Raw genomic sequence first — 27,434 nt, forward strand, 5'->3', positions numbered from 1 at the left:
TTAAGGGTGGGGAAGGACTTTTGCTGATGACTGGGGGAAGGGGCAGCAGGGAGTTACCCTGCCGCCCCAAATGCTTACTAAAATATGTGCGCTGGTGGGGGGGAAGTGGCGGGGGGGGGAGTACACCCTCCCCCCGCCCTTAAAGGAACCCCCACCCCAGGGCCGGACCGCACCTCTGTGGTTCTGTGCACATCCCTACTGTTTTGCTCACTATTGTGGACTGAAATTGAATTTCTCACTGCATCCTTCACTTGTTTCACCACCATGGTATTTACATGACTCAGGAAATCTAATAGCATTATTCCTGCAGTGAAATGTCAGATATTGACACAAACAGTCATCTCAGAGTGTACATTTGAGATAAACTGCTTTGGGACAACTGAAGTCTGAAGTGAACTTTGTTCTTTTTAAGTGCTACTTCAAAAACCACAAGGAAATCACTCCAATGACTATAAAGTAGCTGTTAGATTTAAGAGGGTAGCAGTGATAAGGCTGGATACAACAGAAGTTGCATTATGAGGAGGACAGCAATCCATCAACTCTGAGTTAAAAAACACTTTCCCCAACTGTACTGCTTGTAGTGTAGCTTGTCTCATCTTATTATTCTAAAGCTTATTACATAAATTGAAGCTCTGCTACATTTGGCAGCTGATTGCTACTATTTCAAAACACACCCGTGTCTGTGGCCCACTCTGAGTTCAAAAATATGTTTTAAGCCATAACACACTTATTATTTAATAGATTAATTCCATAAACAGTTCTAACTAAGCCCGCCCTGCAAAATGCTTGCGATGTTCATGCTATGACTAATATTGAACATTTAAAGTGACTGAAAGCTCATTTTAGAAATTAAGGATATGTCAAATCAGACATATATGAAATCAGAAAGGCTATTCAAAGGCAGACTTTGATGATAATAAATGCAAACTTCTTCAACATTAACTGCAATTCATATGGGAAGGAGGAAGATTCTGAAGCATTTGTAATGTCTCAGGGCCACTTCATAAATTACATTTGTGCAACACTGAAGTGGCTGTCAATCCCGCCTCAAAAATCCTCATAAAAATATGGTGTTGGGAGGTTTAAATATATATGTCTACCTTAAACAAGTCATGACAGTTACTGCAATTATGGGATGGGCCATTTGCTTTTAGCACAAAGAAAACACTACCCATACCTGACATCATCCTCAAAGATTCATACTTTCAGTTCTTAAGAACTTTGATCCAGTTTCTCCACTTTATCTCATATTGGAGCTGGACTAGACTACAGTTACTGCAGAGTCTAAAGCAGCTCTTCTTGTATGATTAAATTGGATCAGTTTCAGAGGATGATGTGGATGTGGACAAGCTTCTTGGGACACTTACTTACTACCTGTCCTCTTGATCCTTGAACAACATGGCTTATATCAGGGAGGTTATTGGAGAGGGTCTTGTTAAGATCTTTAATGCTTCTCTGAGGGAGGGCAGGATGCCTCCTTGTCTCAAGCAGGGCAGACCCTGCTTAGCTAAGGGGACAGGTCATGTTGGCTACCACAAGACCAGCTCTCCTCTATAGGAGTGGGAAGGCTCTGCTTTGTAGTGGTTCTGCTCCAACCAATCAAGGTAGGTTCCAGATGGTGTTGCATGGAGATTGTTGTTCTTAAAAACACAAGCTATTGTATTGGGTCCTGCAGGGCTCCATTCTATCTATAATGCTTTTTAACATCTACATGAAACTGCTGGGAGAGATCATCAGGGGATTTGGTCATATGCTGATGACACCTATTTCTCCATGTCAACTTCATCAGGAAATGACTTAACTTCTCTGAATGCCTGCCTAGAAGCAGTAATGAAGGAGAATAAACTGAGGCTGAATCCAAACAAGATTAAGGTACTAATTGTGAGAGGTTGGAACTTAGGAAGTGGCTTAGATCTGCCTGTTCTGGATGGGGTTACACTCCCCCAGAAAGAGCAGATCCGTAGTCAGAGTACTGTTGGACCCAAATTTTGCTCTGGCTTCTCAGATTGTGGCAGAGGCCAGGAGGGCTTTCTATCAGCTTCAGCTGATATGCCAGCTACTTTCATTTCTGGAGATAAACAACTTTAAAAACAGTGGTGCATATGCCGTTAACATCCAGACTTGACTACTGGAATGTGCTCTATGTTGGGCTGCCTTTCTACATGGTCCGGAAGCTGCAGCTGAATACAACAGCCAGGTTGGTCTCTAGTGTTACCTGAAGTTACCATATTACTTCCAATTAAAAAGAACTACACTGGCTGCCAATGTTTCCAGGCAAAATACAAAGTGCTATTTATTACCTATAAAGCCCTGAATGGCTTGGGTCCAAGCGATTTAAAAGAATGCCTTCTTCATGAACCCCACTGCCTATTAAGCTCATCTGGGGAGGTCTGGTTGCAGTTGCCACCAGGCTTAATTGGTGGCAACTCGAAACTGGGCCTTTTCTAGGGTTGCCCCCGCACTTTGGAACACGTTTCCTAACAAAATCAGAGCTTTCCCATCTCTAGATGTTTTTAAGAAGGCCCTGAAGACATACCTATTTAGTCAGGCTTTTAGTTTATAGTTCTGAGTGTTTGTATTTTAAACTGTTTTAATTGTGTTAATGTTTTAATTGTTGTGTTTTTAGATTGTGAACTGTCCAGAAAAATGTGTCAAACAAATAAATAAAGTTGGAGATATGCCATCTACTTTTGAAAACAAGTGTGGAGAAGAATGGTGTGTTAAAATGCTATGGGAACCAGAAGGTAGGAGGGTTTTGCAAGATAAATTAAAATAAATAAATCTTGTTTGCAACACATAACTTGGACAGACATTTTACTGTTCATTAATTGGGCTCCTGTGCTTGTTAGGGGCTTGCTCTAAATACAGATATAAGAATCTGTACAATGGAAAATCAGTACAATGGATTGCCCTGAATCACTTATTTCCCCCTCAAGTTGGATATTTGATGAAGTCAGTAGCCCCTCACTTTCAAATACTGTTCTGAAGAATTTAAAAACAGGTTATCAGATAAGTGCAGTCTCTCATTTTAGTATTGTTCTTGGTTTTTTTTTTTTAAGTTATTTTGCCAATTTTTTCATCAAAAAATAACTATAGTCTAGCCTCCTACAGCAAACAAGAGCCAATATAAACAGAAAATCAAAAGTGACTTGTGTTTTCAGTTGCCTATTGGCCAATAATTGTGCTAGCATCATGAGTTCTAAAGCTTCTATGAACTATGTTAATAAAAGCTCAAACAGTTTGAAAGATAAACAACAACATTAATAAACTTTTCAGACAACTCACATCTCAATAAATCAAAGACTGCCAAAGTACACATACAGGGGCAGCAAACCAAACTATTATTAATAATGTCAAGAGGTTCCAAGGAGCAGAAATGTGTTTTGTCACCAAGAAAAAATCCCCCTAGAGCCTCCTTCACATAAAGTTGGGAATGCTGCCAGACAACCAGTCAAGTAACGTTTAAACTTGAAGGTTTTGGACTGAGATGATAGCTACCTAAATCTTGTTTTAAAGTAAGGGGGCGGGGGGAAGGAGAGACAATTTTCTAGTATTTTACATGTTAAGTTATCTGCTTTAGATAAAGATCGCACGCCTCAAAGACCTTCAAAGCATTTTTCTCTGGAACAAATCCTTACTCACAAGGTCAGTTTCTATTAATATCATAGTATAGTTGCATCAAACTTTTAAATGCTCTTTTCAGGCTAGTCCTGCAGGCTCTGTGTTTGAGAGCCTCTGAAAACTCTCCAAACATAACATGCACAAGATCAGGTTGCTGAGACACTTGTCAAATGAAGTATTTCTGATCGCCATTCATACCAGTTTGTAAACTCATCTAGACTGCTGCAGTATACTATAGTTGAGCCTGCCGTCAGAGGCTGTTCAGGAGTTAGTGCCAAGCAGCCTAATGATACACAGAGTTATTTATTTATTTAAGAACATAAGAGCAGCCCTGCTGGATCAGGCCCAAGGCCCATCTAGTCCAGCATCCTGTTTCACACAGTGGCCCTCCAGATGCCTCTGAGGAGCCCATAGGCAAGAGGTATGTGCATACCCTTTCTCCTGCTGTTGCTCCCCTGCAACTGGTATTCAGAGGCATCGTGCCTCTGAGGTTGGAGATGGCCCACAGCCACTAGACTAGTAGCCATGGATAGAACTGTCCACCATGAATCTGTCTACGCCCTTTTAAAGCCATCCAAGCAGGTGGCCATCACCACATCCCATGGCAAAGAATTTCATAGATTAATTATGCGCTGTGTGAAAAAGCGCTTCCTCTTGTTGGTCCTAAATTTCCCAACCTTCAGTTTCATGGGGTGACCACTGGTTCTAGTGTTGTGAGAGAGGGAGAAAAAATTATCTGTCTACCTTCTCCACTCCATACATAATTTTATACACCTTGATCATGTCTCCCCTTAGTCGCCAATTTCCCAAGATAAAGAGCACCAGATGCTGTAGCCTTGCCTCATAAGGAAGGTGCTCCAGGCCCCTGATCATCTTGGTTGCCATCTTCTGCAGCTTTTCCAGTTCTACAATATCCTTTCTAAGATACGGTGACAAAAGCTGTAAATTTACATTTATAACGCACTCTTCCAAAGAGCTGAGGAGGGAGTATCTGGTTACTTTTAGCTTCAAAGAAACTCTGCAAGGTACATTAGCAGACTGCCTCCTCTTTTCCTCCACCTTCCCTCTCAGGGAAACTCTGTCTTTCTCCAGAAAGTAGTGGTGTTGAGACCAGAGGGAAAGTGAGAAATCCTATGTGTCCGCTGGCTACTGAGTTTGTCCCTTGCATCTCCCCACAGACAGGTACTATTTTAATCAAGGCTCTGCATTGAGACATGAGCATCTGATGCAAGCTGAAGAGTGAGGGCCAAAAGGCTCTTGCATGGTGGCTCTCAGCTGATGGCCCACCCTTTTTTTATTCCATGGCTGATTCTCAATCCAATGAAACCAATGCATAGACAGGCACTTGATGCCACGGAGGAAGTTGACTTCTGCTTGCATCAAGCAGCAGTGCTGTGCAGAGACTGAACAAGTATGAAAGCTACCTTGCAAAAAGTGACATGCACTCTGCCTTAAATCATATGCCCTCTTAATTAAGTCAGTGTTCCTGATTCAGCAAAAGAAATGTTAGAAGCATGGGAAGTTGGAGAGCCTTTAAAAAAGAATGCAACTAAAATCAGATTGTAGATCTGTTGTAGATTTGACATAATACAGCCTTTTTGTTCTGCACTTCCTCTGAACAGCCACTAATGCACCCACACCCTCCCTCAAGTCTGGTCACTTTCTCTACCTTGAAACGGAAAGTATTTTCCCTTTGGAATTTTGCAGAGGACAGAACCTTATAGAAGGTCCTGCCCCTCAAGACTCATTTGTAGTATATTCCTGGAAATATCTTTGCTGATGCTCTTCTGGGGGCTGGGTGGCCCAGCTGCCTGCTACTGCCTGCTACTGCCGCCGAAGCCTACCCAGCTGTGTGTGTGTACTTCAAAAGCTTTCTCCTCTAAGCAGAAACACTTGGTTTCTGGGCCCTAAGTTGGAACACTGGACTGTGAAGTCCAGAATCACCACTGAGCTGAAAGCATTAGCCTTGAATGTTCCTTGCATGGGTCTGCTGTGGGGTTAGGCCCTAAGTTGGAACACTGGACTGTGAAGTCCAGAATCACCACTGAGTTGAAAGCATTAGCCTTGAATGTTCCTTGCATGGGTCTGCTGTGGGGAGATCTACAATGGACTCTTTGAAAGCAGAATCCTTGGATCACATTCCAAACAGGCTTGCCAAGGGAACATCCCTATGCCTTACCTTGTGAGAACCCCTAAACGTCATAGGCTAACCCTTGTGCCTGACTCCCTGAGAACCCCAGTGCTCCGCTTTGCTATGTGCAGGCATGTGTAGTGCCATGCAGGCACCTCACTGCCTCTCCTTTCTCTTGATTAGGCAAAACCTTTGTAAGGAATCCTAAATCTTCAGCTGGTGAGAAGTTCTTCCCTTTTGGCACTGAAAACTGAACAGCAGATTTGGACAGGTAAATAAACTAATCTTTCCCCCATCCATTCCACCCCACTCTCTGCCCACATTCCAATGCCTGCCAGCTGCTAAGCTATTAGAACTTTCATTTCCCCGCTCCTTATCTAGTCCCCTGGGAGTTGCCTTCCCTCTCTGCACAACTGCATCAGTATCAGGTTTGTCAAATGCCACCATTTACATTAACAACATAAGAACAACCCTGCTGGATCAGGCCCAAGGCCCATCTAGTCCAGCATCCTGTTTCGCACAGTGGCCCACCAGATACCACTGGAAGCCTACAGGCAGAAGTTGAGGGCATGCCCTCACTCCTGCTGTTACTCCCCTGCAACTGGTATTCAGAGGCATCCTGCCTCTAAGGTTGGAGGTGGCTTATAGCCCTCCAACTAGTAGCCGTTGATAGACCTCTCCTCCATGAAGTTATCCAAACCCCTCTTAAAGCCATCCAGATTGTTGGATGTCATCACATCTTGTGGCAGAGAATTCCACAAGTTGATTATTTATTCTGCAAAAAAGTGCTTCCGTTTGTTGGACCTAAATTTCTTGGCAATCAGTTTCACAGGATGACCCCTGGTTCTAGTGTTATGTGAGAGGGAGAAAAATTTATCTCTATCCCCCACATTCACCACAACCCCAAGATCGCTTTAAAATTGCCAACATTGAATGCATTTGCAATTTGGTCGCCCACTCACTCAGATGGAGAGATCCTTTTGGAGCTCCTCACAATCTGTTTTGGATCTCACTACCCTAAATAGTTTGGTGTCATCTGCAAATTTGGCCACCTCGCTGCTTACCTCAACTTCTAGATCATTTATGAATAAACTAGAAAGCACTGGTCCCAGTACAGATCCCTGGGGGACCCCAATTCCCTCCATTGTGGAAACTGTCAATTTATTCCTACCCTCCGTTTCCTGTCCTTCAACCAGTTACTGATCCACACATCAACCTGTCCACTTATCCCATGACTGCTAAGTTTACTTAAGAGCCTTTGGTGGGGAATTTTGTCAAAAGCTTTTTGGAAGTTCAAGTATACTATGATTCAACCGGATCACCTTTATCCATATGCCTGTTGATACTCTCAAAGAACTCTAAAAGTTACTGAGGCAAGACTTGCCCTTGCAGAGACCATGCTGGTTCTCCTTCAGCAAGGCTTTTTCTTCTATATGTTTAACAATTTTGTCCTTAAGTATGCTTCCCATCAATGTACCTGGCACAGTAGTTAAGCTAACCAGCCTGTAATTTTCCGGATCCCTCCTAGACCCCTTTTGGAGACCCTTTTTGGAGTTAGACCCTTTTTGGAGACCCTAGACCCTTTTTGGAGCTACTTTGGCTACTTGTAATAGCCAATGGTGCTTAACTTGCAGTGGGGGGAGGGGGCTCCAAAGGCCTTTAGGTCCAGGCTCCAAAATTACCTAGATGCACCTCTGCTGGAGAGAGTATATGGTCAGTATCCACCACCATGAAGACAGATGCAAAGAACACATTCAGCTTCTCCACAATCTCCTTATCCTCCTTAATAGTCCCTTTCATGTCCTCATCATCTAAGGGGCCAAATGCCTTCCTTGCATTTTTTCTACTTTATTTTCTACTTTATATTTATTTATATAAATATACTATATTTAAAGAAGTTTTGTTATTCCTCTTGACACTTCTAGCTACGTGCTCCTCAAACTCTCTTTTTGCATTCCTTATTCTTTCCTTGCATTTCTTTTGCCAGAATTTATGTTCCTTCCTGTTTTCTTCATTTGGGCAGGACTTCCATTTTCTGAAGGAAGTCTTTTTCCATTTTATAGCTTCACTGACTCAATTTTTAGCCATGCTGGCATCCTCCTGAACTTCGTACTACCTCTCCTCCTTCTTGGTATACATTCCAACTGAGCTTCTAGTATTGTGGTTTTAAATAAGGTCCATGCTTTCAGGAGTAATTTGACCCTCCTGATCTTCCCTTTCAGCTTCCTTTCAACCAGCCCCCTTCCCCTCATTTTTGCGGTTTCCTCTTCTGAAGTCCAATGCATCTGTGTTGGACTTCTTGGACAATTTTCCACTCGCACATATGCTGAATTGGAACCACACTATGGTCACTGTTCCAATGGTTCTGCAACTCTGACATCTTGCACTAGGTCCTGGAAGACCTCAGGCAGGTTTTTCCTCTCTACTATACCCAACATGTTACATTAACTAATTAGTGTGTATTTTGTCTTTGTGCAATACTGGCTACTTAGTTGTGATTAGGATGGAGTTTACTCATTTTCCTTTTACAGAATAGCAAGCTTGGTTTAACTACTAGCTAACAGAGCTGAGACTTTAAAACACACAGTCTTTATATCCCTTCAGGTACTTCTGTCCATTTTATATATAAATAAAAAGAATGGGACCAATATGAATTCAGTTTCCAGCTCCCATTCCTACGCTGTATGCATTGATTATAGCATGCTGCTTTTGCAGAATTTAGTATGTAGATTTAAATATGAGTTTAAGAAAACTATGCATTTGCAAATGGTGCAAACACTATTCTTCCAGATATATTTAGAATAAAATACATTAGAATTACAAACATAGTTTTATATGAGCCATTATAGCTTCAGAAGATTCCAGAATGCAAACCTATTTGCAGAGATATTAAAATAAGAAAAAGCAGTGAGATGGGAGTAGACAACATTCCATAAGAAAACTTACAATGACTGTAGCCCACTTAGTCCCCGAATGGCTTCATTAGGAACAGTTTTCAACTGATTGTTCTGCAGAGTGCTGTAAAAGAAACACCAATAGCATAATTTTGGACAATTCTCCCAACTGATTTCTGCAGATTCAGTATAGCTTGTTCCTACAATACTGCTCATAATCTCCCTCCTGCATTCTGGAATTCTGAACCAAATTATGCATTGTAATACAAGCTGAACAGCATGCCTAGTGAGAAAAAGCTTTCATATCCTTCATGAACCACTTAAGATTTGCTTCAGTAAACTCCAAAGAAAATAGAATTTTAAGGTCGGTGGTGCATCTTGTTACCTCGTGAGGAACACTGTCTCACCTCAAAACATATTCACCTCAATCCAAAATTGCCTGACATGCAATCAGATGCTTTGAGGCCCACATGGAGCACTCCCCTCCATGCCTACAACTCTGTAGCTTAATTTGTTCAGTTTCGCTTGGGACAGCATTTGGAGGCTCCATATACAACAGTTTGTGAGATTGCTGCAAGATTCCGGTTATTTTCAGTTTGCCATCACAAATCTTTGTGGGGGGAAGGTTTAATTTATGGGCAAGGTGATAACAAAAAAATAAACCAAAGTAACCACATGACAAGCAACATGGACAGTTTGTACACAGAGCAGCTTCCCTTTCACAGCATGGTGTCCCTGTATGCATTTTTGAATCAAACATCTGAACTCTAAATGCATTAATAAGCATTCAAATGAAGTTACTTACAACCATTATCTTCCTTTTCTCTAGAACCTGAAAGGTCAATCATCCACAAAAATTCTGCTTATTCTAACACTGAATACATGGAGTGAACAGAGTGAACAGGAAAGAAGTCGAGAGCTGCTCCATGAAGCTCTGAAATTTGATTACTTACAGAACTTTGAGTTCCTTCAACCCAGACAAGGCCTTTGGATGGATAAAAGCAAGGTCATTGCCAGCCAGCCGTCTGGAAGAGATTATAGTAATAATATAATAACAGTCTACAAAAATACATCATATTTCCAATTCTCCAACAGATTAAATCATCAGTGAATCAAAATGTCCAGTTAGTAGATATGCTCCAAATTAGATTGTACCACATTCATACTTCACATTCACAGCACTCACTGAACTCACACCTTTTTAACAAACCATAATGAATAAAATTATCATAATCTATATTTGCAAGCAATATTTACACCACAAGAATCAAGCCACATTATGGGTTACAGCCTACAACCATAATTTCACACTAGCTATGGTAGACCACAACTCAAAGAGCTCACAAGAGCCTCTTGAAAAGGTGTTTGGCAATAGACTAAAGATCTCTACCCAAGATAAAATTACCTCTTGCCTATTTCTGAATGATGGCTGGACATGCTATGCCCAAAAGGTGCCACCTCATTAAAAATGCCATGCAATAATTGCACAAGATGTTTCTTAATAGTTTTGGTAAGCAGAATGAAATTTCATCTTTTTCTGCAGTTTAATCCCACTTCCTCTTGTCCCTATTTCTGTACCTTTGGAATTAGTTGCTTTTCATGCAGGCAGAACTCTGTATTTTAAAGTTATACTGTTCACTGCCAGTTACCTAGAACAGGAAATCCCAAACTTTGCAAACACCTGCCGTGAGTCCAGAAACTGCACCAGGTGACCTGAATTATTGTCACATACATACATGTGCACAAGAGCCACTGATTTCAATAAGATCAGGTGTGTATCCACGTGCATTTCTGCACGAGAAAGATACACAATCACACCCTCAACCCCACCCTGCACACTCAACACTAGAAAAGAAACAGCTTTGGAATGGAGTTACCCCATTTATCTTTCCCACATATTCTTTTCAAACATTTATTTAGTAGTAAGTCGTTGTTATATGGCCCAATTTCTGTCAACTGCTAATGCTTATGATACTAGATGTTTTATTTAGGCAAGAGATAAGAAAATGCTGAACACCTGGTAATCCCCGAGTGCCAACATGAATAAGAGATCATTTTCAGCCAAATTAGTTGCTTCCTTGTTTGCTTTAATACCTCGGCTAAGATCTAAAGATGGCAGTGTGGGTTACAAAATGCAACAGGGGACAAAATTACAATAGGAATGTTTGTACAAAATATTATACTTAGACATTGCAAACAAACATTGAAATTATATTCTAGTTCCACCAACATGTGACATGACATAGTAGCAAGACAAACATTTGGTTCCAGGTACAATAGGAAAATATAGTAAAATAGCTGAAATGTTTGCAAAACTACTGCTCTGTTCGTCTCCAGTAAAGTTTGCTCTGTATAACCGTTTCCTATGTATTTGTCACCAGTATAAGCTCTCCTGACTTCAAGTGATAGCATACAGAATATGTTAAAATACAGCTTGATACAGAGTAAACTGCCTTTGCCAGGTAAAGTTCTGTTCTTGTTTTTTTAAGACAGAAAATAACTTCTACAACAGGAAGAGAATGGAATTGAGTAGCTGATTTTTTTTTTACCTTTGCCTTTTGAATTAAGAATCTTCTATTAAAACTTGAGTATTTAAAGGCATTCAGAAGTTCACATTTCTTTTAAGCTGATATTGTGGCATCCTCTCTTTCTGCCAACTGAAATCCATATTCTCTTACAGTTCATTTTTTCTATGTCCAAATGCCAGTCTATTAAGTTTCATTTAAAACAAACAAAAAAAAAAACACCCAACCTATACATCACCCACCAAGGCTGAAGTTCAGTAGGCCTCAACTGCAAAAAATACAGTCTGAAATGCTAGTCAAAGACAAGAGTATATTCAGACATAAAGGCAAAACTATGGTCTGACATTGTGAGTATAAGCAGGCATGATTCTCAGGCTCATTCCCCCTTCCCTTCCCCAGCACATCAAGACTGTGATCTCTTGAACTCCAATTCCTTCAAACCAGGAAACCTGCAATCCAGAACTGCAAACCTGAAGAAGAAGTGAATGCACTGGCTAGAGCCTCGTTCTTGTAGTGCTGAACCATAGTTTGGCAATATTCCTGAATCACCTTATTAACTCTGAGTGGTAGAGTAGTATAGTGGGCAGAACATTGGCCACTGAGTGACTTTAGACCAGCTACTCATTCTCAGCCTAACCCTACCTCACAGTGTTTTGTTGTGAAAATCTAATTCAAACAACACGACCAGCTATGCATGCAGCATAAAAGGAGAGCTTCTGAAGATTCTGATCATTTACTATAGAAATAATTGCATTATATGGTCTAGATTAATACTAGTATTTGAGTGGGGGAGTGGAAGAAATAAGATAAAACCCAAATTGAACTGGCCCAAGTATTTTCTTCCACACACACACACCCGCCCCCAAACCAAAAAAGAACATTCTGAACATTTCTGTTGGACTCAGTTGGAACGGTACTAAACAAGGGTCAACTTACCAGAATAAGAATTTGAGATATATAGTAGAAAAAAATGACTGTCTACAGAGATGGATTAGGGGAAATAAAATTTTAGTTGAACGTTGTGGCTTATGCCTTCATCAGCAACAGCTTGATTTAAAAAAAAAAAAAAAAAGGTGTGAGCACATACAGATCACAAGGTGGCAATTAAGAATGCTGTGTAGGGATGTGCACGGAACCACGGAGGCATGGTCTGGCACTGGGGGGAGTGTGTCTTTAAGGGGGGTGGTAGTACTTACCCCCCCGCTACTCTTCCCCCTCCGGCGCTGGGCTTTCCAAAAACGTTCTTGGGGCGGCAGAGTTCCTCCCTGCTGCCCCTGCCCCAGTCGTTGTCTTCAAAGAGTTAAAGTAGAAAAAGCTGGCACCACACATGCGCCCTTCGCGGCACGCGTGCTTGTCTCCGCCACTGGCGCGCTGCATATGAGCGCGCGTGCACCGCGAAGGGCACATGCATGGCGCTAGCTTTTTCGACTTTAACTCTTTGAAGCCAACGATGGGGGCAGGGGCGGCAGGGAGAAACTCTGCTGCCCCAAGAACATTTTTGGAAAGTCCAGCGCTGGAGGGGGAAGAGTGGCCGGGGGGGTAAGTACTACCGCCCCCCCTTAAAGACACATTCACCCCCCCACTGAACTGCCGGACTGCCAGAATTCCAGACCGGTCCGGAGGCCTTTTGTATGGCCCAGGACCAGTCCGTGCACACTCCTAATGCTGTGTTAGCAGAGTTCCAGAGCAAGTGACAAGAAAGAATTGATGGACGTGTGTTGCAGATGGATGTAAGGTGGTTTCATGTATTATCTTCCATGTTCAATCCATGGCGGTGGTGTAGTGGTGATTCTGGACTAGGACCGGGGAGACCCGAGTTCAAATCCCCATTCAGCCATGAAACTAGCTGGGTGACTCTGGGCCAGTCACTTCTCTCTCAGCCTAACCTACTTCACAGGGTTGTTGTGAAAGAGAAACTCAAGTATGTAGTACACCGCTCTGGGCTCCTTGGAGGAAGAGCGAGATATAAATCTAAAACTATAATAATAATAATGAGGTGTGAGGGTTTATATATCTAGAAAGTGGATCTGTAGTCTATATATCCAAATTTGTCTTGTTTGTCCAGCATATCACAATATGTAAGTTGCTCAATAGAAAATAATTCCATAACAGTGAGACTATGATTGCCTGAATTTAAATGTCTGGCCACAGGTTGTTCTAGTTTCTTTAAGATGGTGGATTTGTGATTTCTGAAACATGTCCTCAGGTTTGTGGATGTTTTGCCTACATATTGCATGTGACAGTCTAGACACTTGCATTCTATAGTTTTATCTATTTATTTATTTATTAGAAACATTTAATATACCGCCCACTCCAATGACTCCGGGTGGTGCACAAATACATGCAAAACAAGGCAACATTAAAAATTATATTCTAAATTAAAAACTAAGTAACTAACAACAACAAAAACAGACACACACACACAAATAAGTAAACTACAGGGCAAAAGCCTGGCAAAAAAGAAAAGGCTTCAATAGAGATTTGAAGGTCAGTAAGGAAGGGGCTAAACTAGGCCTGCACAACATGAGGCCCGGGGCTGGATGTGACCCACAAGGCCTTTTTTCCTGGCCCCCGGGGCTATTTCCTCTTCCTCCCCCTGCTGCTTAAAAAACACCCCCCCCCCCAAAAAAATTCTAGCCGCTGCACGGCCGAGGAGATGGCTGCGGGGGTGTGGGTGTTCTTCCTTACCCTCCCCCACAGCAGCAGTGGCGCACAGCGGCAGAAACCAGAGCGACACTCGGGTCTGCTGTTTGGCCCGGTGTTGCTTCCCAACTGCGAGGCGCGCCTGCGCAGTTAAGTCTCTTAAGTCTCTCTCTCTCTCTCTCGCCAAGACTGCTCCATTCTCTCTCTCTCCCGCCAAGACTGCGTCATATTCTCTCTCTCTCCCGCCAAGACTGCACCATTCTCTCTCTCTCTCCCGCCAAGACTGCTCCATTCTCTCTCTCTCTCTCTCACCAAGACTGCTCCATTCTCTCTCTCTCCCTCTCTCTCTCTCCCGCCAAGACTGCACCATTCTCTCTCTCTCTCCCGCCAAGACTGCTCCATTCTCTCTCTCTCTCCTGCCAAGACTGCTCCATTCTCTCTCTCTCTTCCTCCAGGACTGCTCCATTCTCTCTCACACACCTACCCCCCAAGACTGCTCCATTCTCTCTCTCTCCCACCAAGACTGCTCCATCCTCTCTCTCTCTCTCTCTCTCTCTCTCTCTCTCTCCCACCAAGACTGCTCCATTCTCTCTCTCTCTCTCCCACCAAGACTGCTCCATTCTCTCTCTCTCTCTCTCTCCCACCAAGACTGCTCCATTCTCTCTCTCTCTCTCTCTCCCACCAAGACTACTCCATTCTCTCTCTCTCACCAAGACTGCTCCATTCTCTCTCTCTCTCCGACCAAGACCGCTCCATTCTCTCTCTCTCTCTCTCTCCCCCAGCAAGACTGCTCCATTCTCTCTCTCTCTCTTCCTCCCCCAGCAAGACTGCTCCATTCTCTCTCTCTCTCTTCCTCCAAGATTGTTCCATTCTCTCTCTCTCTCTCTCTCTCTCAGGCCAAGCCTCCTGCTGCATCCTTTCCATCTTTCTTTCCCCTTCTCCCTTCTTTTCCAAAATTATGATAAGAGGTTCTCACACCCATCCCTTAAAAGTGTTCCATGTTTTGTGTGATGATTTGGCAGAGGTAGAAAGAAAGAACAATGCATTTTATTATGTATTTTGTACAGATTGTATAATATTTATATTATTAGAATGAATTTTAATTCAACTTATTTCATATTAATTTAAATCAATCTTGGCCTGCCAGAACATCAGAAGTTAAATATTGATTAAATTCATTTTTAATTCACTTTTAATTCATTTCACTTTAATTCAGTTGAATGGTTGATTGATTGATATTAAGTGTTACTCTAATAATCAGCACCCTAGGAATTGACCTCGGCCCCCATGAACCACGTCACAGTTGGTTTCGGTCCGCCAGGTCATTTGAGTTGTGCAGGCCTGGGCTAAACGAATCTGAAGGGGAAGAGAGTTCCAAAGAAGTGGATTATATAAACGACATAGGTGGAAGTAAAAGGTAAAGTGTGCCGTCGAGTCAATGTCAACTCCTGGAGACCACAGGGCCCTGTGCTTGTCTTTGGTGGAATACAGGAGGGGTTTACCATTGCCATCTCCCGTGTAGCATGAGATCCCTTTCAGCATCTTCCTATATCATTGCTGCTCGATATAGGAGTTTCCCATCATCTGGGAAATATACCAGCGGGGATTTGAACTGGCAACCTCTGGCTTGCTAGTCAAGTCACTTCCCTGCTATGCCATTAAGTGGCTAGGTGGAAGTACAGGTGAAGTTTTTTCTGATGTAATAACTCTCTTGGTAGTGGTACTGCTAAAAGGTGATGATATCCCTTAGGAAAGGGCAACTAATACAGTGACTGGATTGGCAGCATTGTGATCTAGGGCTGATGTTCAGTGATTTTAGGATTGTTTTCACTATGTAGAATAAGTGGTTGATGGAAAGCAATGCATGAAAGTTTGCTGACAGCAAATTCTGAACATGAAAAAAACTATCAGGGGTAGCGTTCTTCTAATGCCTGGTTATAGTTTGGCAAGGCAGGTTAAAAGCCTACCACAAATGGGATCCTTTGTGCATATTGGTTTAACTTTGGTAAGGGGGAGCATCTCTTGATATGGTTGATGTCCTGTTGATGTTAGAATCTAACATGAGAAGGTACTCATTCCAGCAAGGAGAGAGGCCCTGGAGACCCTTAATACTGTGCAAGCTGGCTAGCAAGTGACAGAGGCAAGGAGTGTCTACAAGCAGCAGGAGTGGGGAAGGGGCAAGCAGCAGGTGGGAGGTCCTTGGTGGGATGTCTGTGGACTGTGCCCAACTCCAGCACAGCATCCCTCTAGTGGCTGTTGCTGGTATCTGCCACACATTTCTTTTTAGATTGTGAGATATTTGGGGAAAGGTAAAGTGTGCCATCAAGTCGATTTTGACTCCTGGTGCCCAGAGAGCCGTATGCGTGTGTGTGCGTGTGTGTGTTTTGTAGAATAAAGGAGGGGTTTACACTGCCGCCTCCTGCGCAGTGTGTGATGATGCCTTTCAGCATCTTCCTATATTGCTGCTGCCCAATCTAGTACCAGAGGGAATTCAAACTGGCAACCTTCTGTTTGTTAGTCAAGCATTTCCCCACTGCACCACTTAAGGGGACCATGTTAATTATGTTTTTATTTTTCTATGTAAATCACTCTGAGAACTTTGAAGAGCGGTATACAAATATTCACAGTAGTAGTAGAACATATCCTCTCAGTGTTACACTCCTGGTCTGCTAATTGCTTTAGAAAGATACTAGCCAAACCGCACAGAGCAACTGTGCGCTCTTTGGGGCTGGCTGTTCCCTTCTCCCTCCTGCCCCACACTCTTGCCTCTCTTCCCCTCCCTCCCCCTCCCACCCCTCTTTCACCTTCCCCTCCCTCTCACCCTCCTGCCCCAGTCTCTCCTGCCCTGCCCCCTCCCCAAGCTCCTTTCTCCTGCCCTCCCCTCCCCCACTCCCTCTTGCCCTCCCCCTGCATTTTTAAAAGCTCTACTTACCGGGCTGCTGCCACCGCTCCTCCTCCCAGGCGGCGAACAGGAAAGTCTCGCCACCTGGTTCCCTCCCACCCCAGACTCCCACGGGCTCCTCCTGGCCTTGGCGGCTGGTCCCAGCACTGCCTGGCCGAGTGCCGCCTTTGCGGCCGGTCCCACCATGCCAAGTGCCGCCTCTGCGGCCTGCCGTGCCCGCTGCCGCTGCTTGCCAGTCTTTGCAGCTGGCCACCTCTCCTCCCACCCCCACCTTCTGCCCCGGTATCGGGGCCCGCCACCTGCCGCCTCGGCTGGCCCCACCAACGCTTTGCCGCAGCCAGGCCAGGCTCACGGTCACCACCCGTTGCCAGGCCGGGCCCGCCAGCGGCCCTGGCACACAGCCGGCCAATTCTCCTTCTCCTGGGTGTGCCAGCCAATCAGGCGCCTTCTCAGCCCAGCCAATCAGCTGGGCTGCCGGGACACATATTCTCTGGCACACCTAGGAGAAATATATATAGAGAGATTGAGAATCTCTTATTGCTCAGTGACAGTCAGGAGCAGTGACAGTCAGGACAGTCAGGAGCTGCAGGACAGTCAGGAGCTGTAGGAGCTGCAGTCAGGACAGTCAGGAGCTGCAGTCAGGACAGTCAGGAGCAGTGACAGTCAGGACAGTCAGGAGCTGCAGGACAGTCAGGAGCTGCAGGAGCTGCAGATCACAAATAGGATGTGCTGAACTTCACTGGTCCTTATGTTGCCATTGTGGAGCAGAGTCTCTCTGGATAAGATGGATGCTTGGTGGATCTTCAAGTAGCAGCACTCTCATTGGCTTTTTATGGATATATCTGATCCTGAATTATATTATATCATTGTTGAGGTATATACTGCACAGCACTTGGCTTAATGATTTACAAATATTTTATTTTCATTACTGGAGTATTAACAATGCTTCCAGACATTCTGTGTGGGTATAGTTTAGAGAGTGCTAATACACATCATGTTGCTTAAAAAACTGTGCAGATTTGCCCAGCTATCTAACACATGTGTACCCACATAAACCCACCTTTTAAAGACAAAATAAGTAACAGAAAAATGTTCTCCCTATCTTTAAAACACTTGAACCTAGTGAGGGAAAGTTACCAAGCTCCTCTGAGTAGAAACCTGCAAGCAATCAAACCTATTATGTGAACCTGAGACTGGCTCCGATACATATGCACACATACAGGGGATTCCTACCTCAAATGTCTACTGATGGGGAAAAGTGACCAGATTCTACACCTCAGAGGATTGCCAGATGTCAAGCCTGCAGCTTTCACCTTGGACTAGCTGTGTGTGCCCTTCCCCTTCCCTCCCACAGAAGCTTGTCACCATCATTTTGCAGCTAAATGACATCATATAATGTTGCCAGTTATTTAGAATCAATGGTGTCACAGGGATGAAGTGGTTTTATTGGGGAGGGAAGGAGACAGCTTAGTGGCAGTGGGTTTGGACAAGCAACACACAAGTAGTCAGAGACTCAGGAAAAGTTACAGTCAAGTAAGCATTTTTGTGTTGAGGAGAAGGAGCTTCTAAAAGAAATTTAAAAAATTACTAGAATTGATCATTTTGTTTCATTTTTAAACTGATTCACAGCTAAGATGTAGCCCAGGCTCGGACTGGCCCACAGGGCATATTCCCGGTGCGCCCCAACTCCCACCCTTAATTACCTATTCTGCTCAAAACCCAGCGCTCTCCCCACATATATTCCACTGCCCTCTCAGTGCCCCCAGTCCGGCCCTGATGTAGCCTAATAATTAAGTGTTAGGATAAGCATGGGAAAATGTTCATGAGAATGTTCATACAATAGCAGTGAGTACTTTAAATAGAAACTAGCTGATCTGGCACAGAACATCTGTGCCCCTAGTTCACCGCCGCTTTCTCCCCGATACCGCTTTTTTTGCCTGCCCGCCCCTGCTGCATTCTTCCCCAGCCTGTATTCTTCTCCCTCCATCCGCAGCTGCCTTCTTCCCTGCCGCCGCTCACCCCCATCTTCTTTTGCACAGCCCGCCCGCCCCTGCCACCCAGCTGCCTGCGCTGGGGTTTTCTTGCTGGTTGTAGCCACCTGCCTGTTCTCTGGTTGCACCCAGCTGCCGCCACCACTATCATATTCTTTCTCTAGCCCGTCCCCATTGCTAGCGGAAGCTGCTTGCAAACTCTCACAAGAACTGCCACACATGAGATTAGCGACGGGTACATCTAAGAAAACTGAAGAAGATAGCCTTGAGGCCAAAGGATAGTGCAGGTATAAATTAAAAAGACACAATGCAAAGACACAAAAATCTGGATATTTTGGTAACCACCAATTCTGAATGTAAATCAAGTGTTCCCACAAATGTTTCAAAAGTAAACCCTATAACATGTTACACTGTTCAGCTAAATAACTCATTTTGGGTTTGGGTTGATCAAAAGGTGTGCTATAGTTTCAGCAGACTTTCTGAGACTGATTTGCTTTCAAAAGGGGTTGAACAGAACAGTCCCTGGCAGTATCATAAGCACACCTTAGCAGCTGCTGCAAACAAGAAGCTACTATGTTAAAGAAAGTTTTGTGTGACCTCAGATAAGGAATACACACCTACCTTAAGGCAACTCCTGTTTATTCAGCCTGTTGCAACCAATTTACCAAAAATAAAAAATAAAAATAATGCAATCCATTACATTTCCATTTCTCCTCTAACTGGCAGCCTTCCAAGAAACAGGATACAACTGGCCAAATGCGCAAAGGCTTTCCTAGTCAGTGTGCCAAACATACAATCTTCATTCATACAGTAGCTTCTGGGAGGAGACCTCATTATCAGGGGGCTACAAAATAAAGGCTTCCAGTACAATAAAAGCCAGCACGTTAACACTTTTCTAAAAAGTGTGCCTTTCTTTATATAGCTCTTGAACTGCAGCTATCAGCATGCAGGATATTTTTACATGATCAGGTTCTAAGACAGCAGTAGAATAAGAACTCCAGATATATTTTTCACATCATATCTTTCTGTCATCTCTTGCCTTTCTTTCCATCAGATTGAATTTGTCTTCTACCTGGGTGTAAACTAAATATCATTTAAAATTTGGCTAGAATGTACAAAAGCAAAAGCTTTTGCTACTCCTTCAGTGAAAAAGAAGAGCTAATGGTAGTAATAGGGTTGAATCTCTAGTATCCTGGGTATCTGTGAAGTTTGATGTTAGAGCCTAGGAATTCGAAGTGTGTATGGCTGTAGCTATTCTACTAATTAATCTGTACTACCAAGCTGTAATCTTTCCAATGTGCCAGAATGTAGTCTTTTAGAAAAGATCTGTATGACTTTGTGGAAGATTTATAACATGGAAAAAAACCAAAAAGGCACAGATGTCACAGAAAAATCAGGTTGGAAAGACCCGCACAATATAACACCTATGGCCCAGTTGTAGGCATCTCTTTGAATATTTGCAGCCCCCTGGGTGAACGCCAAGCACTGATTGTTTGTGGCTCATTCCCTCCTCTGTGTGGGAACTTCTGAGGCCCCATAGATCCAGCAATGGTTGGGATACGATTAGAAACATTGTTCCTTTTCCTGGAATCAGAGGTACAAGGCAGAACAGGCACCAGGTTTTCAGTCTGATGCATCTATCCAGCCATACTGTATGGCCTGGCCTAGACCAGATACTCTCTGTGTGTATTATTATTATTTATTCGATTTCTATACAACCCTACCAAAAATGGCTCAGTGCGGTTTACACAGAGAAATAACAAATAAATAAAATGGATCCCTGTCCCCAAAGAGCTCACAATCTAAAAAAAACCATTAGATTGACACCAGCAACAGTCACTGGAGGTACTGTGCTGGGGGTGGATAGGTTAAATAATTGGTTAATAATATGAATTGGTTAAATAGTGAAAGCTTATACATTGTACTAGGGAGTTCACCACAGAAGAGTAATGCTAAAAAAGGCAGAAGGGTGGAGGAGATCTAGAAGAGATGAAAGATCAAAAGGAATGGTAACAAAGTTCAGGTTCAGAAACCTGTGATCGTATTGGGGTGGTGGTGAGATGTGCTCTATGGGCTATAGAAAGAGGTGTGCTCAAAAGTGAAAAAGAAAACACAAGACTAAAAATGTTGCAAAAGTGCTTTTTCTCTCTTTTAAAGTAGCAGTGTGGCTTTCCTGAGTAAATAAAAATTTAGAAGTGACCCTCAGAGCAATGAGTTTTGTATACTTAGGATGGAACCACACAACCATTTTGAGATGGTCAAACAATAATAATAATAATAATAATAATTATTATTATTTATTTATTTGATTTCTATACCGCCCTTCCAAAAATGGCTCAGGGCAGTTTACACAGATAGATAGATAGATAGATAGATAGATAGATAGATAGATAGATAAGAAAGATGGATCCCTGTCCCCAAAGGGCTCACAATCTTAAAAGAAACCTAAGACAGACACGAGCAACAGTCAATGGAGATACTGTGCTGGGGGTGGAGGTATAAGGAGGTATTTGGGCTATTTGAAGTCTCTGAGGCGTTAAATGTAGGCAGAGTTCACTCAGAACTCTGACAGATCTCTTGTTCTCTCAGAAAACAAGAGATCTATCAGACTATACACCTGCCAGACACAAATTCCAACTTTCTTTGCTTCCACTTGACCATTGTGTTAAAATAGTTGCGTACGGACAGTTTGCATGATATTCAAGACTCCTGAATCATGACAATATTTACGTACTACCGATTTCTGAATCATGGTGTCTGGCAGGATTTACACACTCTTATGATTTTTACTACTTGCTGTACTAGGATATTCCCCTACATTGAATTACATTACATTTCATTATAAGGATACACTACTGTAAGATTAACTACTTGCATTGTTTAGAAATTCAGATATGGATTATTTATTTATTTACTAACACATTTTTATACCCCCCAAAACTTACATCTCTGGGCAGTTTACAACACCAGGATTATGTTTTTCTCAATGCTAAAAATTCTGGTAATCAAGATCAGTGTGTCCTGCAAAACAACAAGCTTAGCATGTAGAAGTAAAAGCATGTAGAAGCTCAGCATGCAGAAGTAAAGGCACGTAGAAGCATGTAGGAATTATTAGCATAATTCCTGGTGCAAATTTGTAAGTGCTTTAGCCCTCCTCTTAAACCAAAGTGCTCCCCCTACCTTTTTTCATCCTGGAATTTGTTCTACTTGCAAGGTTTGCATTTTAGCAGTCTTTGAAATAACCAGGAAATACTGGAAATGGCACTAGTCATGGAAGGAGAAGCAGCCTACCCAATGGGAAAATTACTTAGAAAAGGGAAACTGGAAGCATGAAAAGGAAAAGCTTTCTTTAGTATCTTCAAAACTCAGCTGGTGCCAAATATTTCTACAAGTATAATCTGAAATGTGCATTTCTGAAGGACTAATTCTGCAATTCCTAGTAATATTTTCCAGCTGCTACAGCTATAAAATAAAATAAAAATTCAACACTTAATGTACTATGTTCAGCTTTGTAATTCATACTTATATGTCCTCACTTGATGCTGCAGTCAGTCTACAGGACCTCCTGCTATTTTCCAAGTGTGCCCAAACTCTCCTTCTGTCTATGTTACGGACAGGCTATCTGTGGTGTATGTTTTCCATTCATGAGAAGTGGAGTTCAATAGGGGTGTGTACAAATGGTTCAGCACATAATCGGTTCACCTTGAGCTGGCAGCAGCTTGATGGCAGACCAAAGTGGGTGCGGTTCAGTCTACGATAGAGCTGAACAAAGCCTAGTTCAGGCAGTCCGATTCGGCACCGAATGCACAGCTGGGGTGGGGGGGGTGAGATAGGTAGTTAAAGTGGCTTCTTACCTGCCAAGTGCACTGCCAGCACCACCACTCACCACCACCTACCCCGGTGTGTGCAACCCACTCTCCTTTACCAAGCCACCCGCATGGTAGCGGCTCAGTTCCAGTCTCCATGTATATGCGGACTCCACACAAATGGCCTCCACACATTCGCAGAGGTCAGAACTGAGCCATGGCCACACAGGTGGCTTGGTAAAGGAGGAAGGATTACACACTTTTGCTATGGGCTGCGCCAGGAGAAAAGTGGTGGCACCAGCAATGTGCTTGATGGGTAAGAAGGACCCTTTAACTACCTATCTCACTGCCCCTTCACAGGAGCCAGGACCCCTACCCGCTCAATGGATTCCCCTTTACATTTATTAGCTGCCAAACTGGCTCGGTTTTGGTTCGCGCACACCCCTAGAGTTCAAATACAGCTTTTTAGTGCCCAGTCTTTGTGAAGAGGGATAGCTCACACAGAGGTGGGAGGGGGCTGGGGAGCGGAGAAGGATAGAGTCCCCCCCGCAAAGGTGAATTATACAATGGCAGTACCCAAATAATTGCACAACTTGTGTTTCTTAAATATCAACCCTTCATGCCACATGACAAACTGATCTGAATTGAACAGATCTTCCAAAGCAGTTTGTACTGTGGTATGAGACTCAGAAATTCTATTGTGTATGTCTCAGGCCTTGGACACACCTAACATAGCTTTCTGGATTCCAGCCATTACATTTTAAGGAATGATTACACAATCTTCTGAACTACCAGAGCAGCTGTCAAAGCAGGTCAGTCATCCCACAGAACAAAACTAAACTACACCCCAGCTAAGAAATTGTTATGCCATAATAGGTTACCACTCAAACTACACACTGCTGTTTATACTTTCTTCTGCATAGGAGGTGGGCATACTTTAAGGGTTTGCCTTTTAGAAATTCCTTCTTGCTTTTGCAAGCATAGCTTCGAGGTAAACATGAGGAGTAAAGATATAACTTCAAGATGTAACCGGTTTCGAAAACAGTGAAACTATTTTTTTCTTGCTGAACATATGGCACTGGAGGAGATAAGTGCAGAATCATGTCTTTTCCTGAAACAAGTGTCTTTTCTTTGACCTATATCAGGAAGACACATGCTTCTATACTTAAGTACTAGTCTAGTGCCACATGTTTAGCGAGGGGAAATGGTTTCACACTTCTCAAAACCAGTAGTTACATCTTGAAGGTGTATCTTTTCTTTTCATGTTCACCTTGAAGCTATGCTTGCCCTTACACCAAACCTATCAACCTGAAAAGCAAACTCAAACCAGGGTTTTAAAGGAGAATACTACATTACACAGTGTTCCACAGCAATAGCATTCAACTGCAGTTGTACCAGATTTTTTTAAAAAAAGAATTAACTAGCTACGGACCTCTTAATAGGATGGGCTGTCTCTCTCGTCAAGGTCTTTTACTCTTGTCTTTGTCAGAACAGAATTCTTCTCTGTGGCTGCTCTTCTTCTTTGGAACGCTCTTCCCCCAGAGAGTCATCCAGCCCCCTCCCTAGCTGCTTTTAAGGCCTACCTGTTTCGCCAGCCATTTGCCCTTTATTTATTTTTTATTGTTTTGGGTATTGTTGTCCATCGCCTAGAATCTTTAGAAGAGGCAGTATATTAGAAAAATTTAATAAATAAAATTCATTCTTGCCACCCATGCTTGTAGTCTGAAATGATACAGTCCAAGAACAGCTATGTCACATATTTTGCAGTGTACGTTTGGTTCCCATGTATGTTAGCCCAATTGCTCATTTCTCTGAACTAACAATGTGCCGTATGTGAGTGCCCAGTTACTACTGGAAATATTTACTCTATTCTCAACTGATAGCTGATCTGTGGTGCAAAACATTTAGATACTTCACTTATCAAGTTGTCTGTGGCAAGTGGACTGCTGTAAGCATCTGGTAAGACATATTTGAGCTCACATACAGGGCTCTCTGCTTTACTCACTCTGTTTCAGCATATTACCCAAACCCCTCAGATATATTTCTCTCTCTCTCTCTCTCTCTCTCTCTCTCTAGCATTCGTGATAGCATGGTGACCCCCTTACTTCAACAACTGAAGTTGAATCCAAATAAGACCGAGGTACTGACTGTGGGGTGTCGGGACCTGAGAGATGGTTTATATCTGTCTGTTCTGGGTGGGGTTACACTCCCCATAGCTTGGGAGTGCTCCTGGACCCAAAGCTCTCCCTGGTTTCTCAGGTAGAGGCAGTGACCAGGAGCGCTTTTTATCAGCTTCAGCTGATATTTCAGCTACACACATTTCTAGAGGTGAATGACCTTAAAACAGTGGTGCATATGCTGGTAACCTCCAGGCTTGACTACTGTGATGCATTCTATAGGGGGCTGCCTTTGTACACAGTTCAGAAACTACAACTGGTACAGAACGCAGCAGCCAGATTAGTCTCTGGGACAACACGAAGGGACCACATAACACCAGTTTAAAAGAACTGCACTGGCTGCTGATATGTTTCCAGGTGAAATACAAAGTGCTGGTTATTACCTATAAAGCCCTTAATGGCTTGGGTCCAGGCTATATAAGAGAGCGCCTCCTTTGTCATAAACCCTGCCACCTATTACAATCTTTTGGAGAGGTTTGGTTGTGGTTGCCACCAGCTGGTCTGTTGGTGACTTAGGACCAGGCTTTCTCTGTGGCTGCCCCAGGGCTTTAGAATATGCTCCCTGCTGAAATAAGAGCATCTCCTTCTCTGATTGTTTTCAGGAAGACCCTCAAGACTCTCCTGTTCTCACAGGCTTTTAAATTAAAATTTTAAAAAGAATTTTTAGAACTTGTTTTAATAACTATTTTATTCTATTGTTTTTATTGTGTTGTGTATTTTAATCTGTGACTTTTAAATATTTTAAATTTTGTACACCGCCTAGAGATTTACATATCAGGCGGTATAAAAATATGATAAAATAAATAAATAAATATGGATAGAATGGCCCATATTATAAGCATTTATGAGCTCTGCAGCTGAAAAAATATCTTGCCTGCAAGTTCAAGGAAAGTTTACAACACGTATTTACTACAGCTGACATTTGAGTTAGTCTCCTATACCGTTTTCCATAGAGGAACAAATTGTCTTTCCCATTTAAAAGCAGAATAATGGGCCAATCTTCTAACAGATGAACAGAAGAGTCTTTGGCATTTGACTGTCAGTTTCTCCAGAACTAGAAGCAGAGTCTGGAGCTTTCTCTCTTCTACAGCTAGTATAACCAGTTAAGGACACATTTGTACAATTATTTGAAATCAATACAGGATACACTTTTCAGTACATATAGGAACACAACCCCCCGCCCCCAGTCCTGCTATGCTGCCTCATCATGGCAGGGGGGTGTTTCTGGGAGGGATGAGCAAAGTACACAGGGAAGTATACTCCCAGTAGGGTCACCCAAAGCGTGAAGGTCATCCCAGCTGCTCAGCTAAAGCAAGCAGGCACCTATATTGGGCAGCAGTGATATAGGAAGATGCTGGAGGCGGACAATCACTTCAGTGACAACGACAAAGGCATCATTTCATACTGCACGGGAGAAGGCAATGGTAAACCACTCCTGTATTTTACCAAGAAAACCACATGGATAGACAAAAAGGAATGATTGCCGATGTAGTGCCGGATGATGGGCCCCTCACCTTGGATGGTACTCGACATGCTACTGAGAGAAAGAGCTCAGGCTCTCTCAGAGTAGTGATGGTGGTTATGATGCGGTTAGGCTAAAGCCTTTTGAACAGCTGACGTTGCTGTGCAGGAAAGGAAAATTCGAAGCTGCAAAGACAGAATTACAATGGGAACATGGAACATAAGAAGCATGAACATGGGAAAGCTCAATACAGGAAAAGATGAAATGAATCGACTACAGATTGACATCTTGGGCATCAGTGAATTAAAATGGACTAGACATACTGTTTACTATTCAGGACACGAAAACTAAAGAAGGAATGGTGTTGCTTTCATAGTCAGGATGGATATCGCAATGACAGTACTTGGGTACAATAAGGTCAGAGACTGACTAATATCAATTAGATTCCGTGGACAAACCTTTAACATGACAGTTCTTCAAGTCTATGCCCCAACAACTGATGCAGAAGAATATGAGGTTTATGAGTTTTATGGTCAAGTCCAACCTGAAATTGACAGAACATGCAAGCAAGATGTGATGCTGGTGGTTGGAGACTGGAATGCCAACCTTGGAAAAGGTAAGGAGGAAAACACAGTCAGTCTATATGGCCTAGGAAACCGAAACGAAGCAGGAGAATGACTTACTAGTTTCAGCCAAGCCAATGATCTCTTCATTGCTAACACATACTTGAAACAACCAAAGTGGCGCCTATACACATGGACATCACCAGATGGAGTACAAATAAATAAAATTTATTACATTATTGGCGCAACAAGGTGGAAGAGCTCAGTTATAACAGCAAAGACATGGCCAGGGGCCAATTGTGGAACTGATCACGAACTGCTCATGTGCAACTTCCAAGGCAGCTAAAGTGGAAAAACAAAGCTATCGTGCTTCCACAATATGAGCTTGAGAATGTAACCACCATTTTCAAGGAGAACATCAGGAACCGCTTTGAGGTTCTGAATCTCATGGATAGGGAACAAGAGGAACTGTGGAATGAAATCAAAGGAGTTGATAAGGACGAATGTGAAGAGAGACTGCCAAAGACCAAGAAACAGAAGAAAGCAAAATGGATGTCAGAACAGATGGTAGAAAATGCCCAAAAGAGGAGAGAAGCCAAAGTCAAGAAAGATAAAGACCTCAGGAAGGAACTTAATAGGGAATTTCAGAAAGCTGTTAGAAGAGACAAGGAGCAATACTACAATGACATCTGTAAAGACCTTTAGGATGGAAATAAACA

General features: G+C 42.9%; 1 protein-coding gene across 1 annotated transcript in view; it reads right to left on the reverse strand.

The window, feature by feature from the left end:
- Nucleotides 1–27,434, reverse strand: part of LGR4 (leucine rich repeat containing G protein-coupled receptor 4) — a 188,017-nt gene that overhangs the window by 46,195 nt on the left and 114,388 nt on the right. The window contains exons 3-4 of the mRNA XM_053283127.1: nt 9,600–9,671; nt 8,699–8,770 (exon numbers count right to left, since the gene is read on the reverse strand). Coding sequence (XP_053139102.1) covers nt 8,699–8,770; nt 9,600–9,671 — 144 coding nt within the window. The remainder of the gene's footprint in view (nt 1–8,698; nt 8,771–9,599; nt 9,672–27,434) is intronic.

Source organism: Hemicordylus capensis, chromosome 1 (genome assembly GCF_027244095.1).
Source record: "Hemicordylus capensis ecotype Gifberg chromosome 1, rHemCap1.1.pri, whole genome shotgun sequence".
NCBI classification, from domain to species: domain Eukaryota; kingdom Metazoa; phylum Chordata; class Lepidosauria; order Squamata; family Cordylidae; genus Hemicordylus; species Hemicordylus capensis.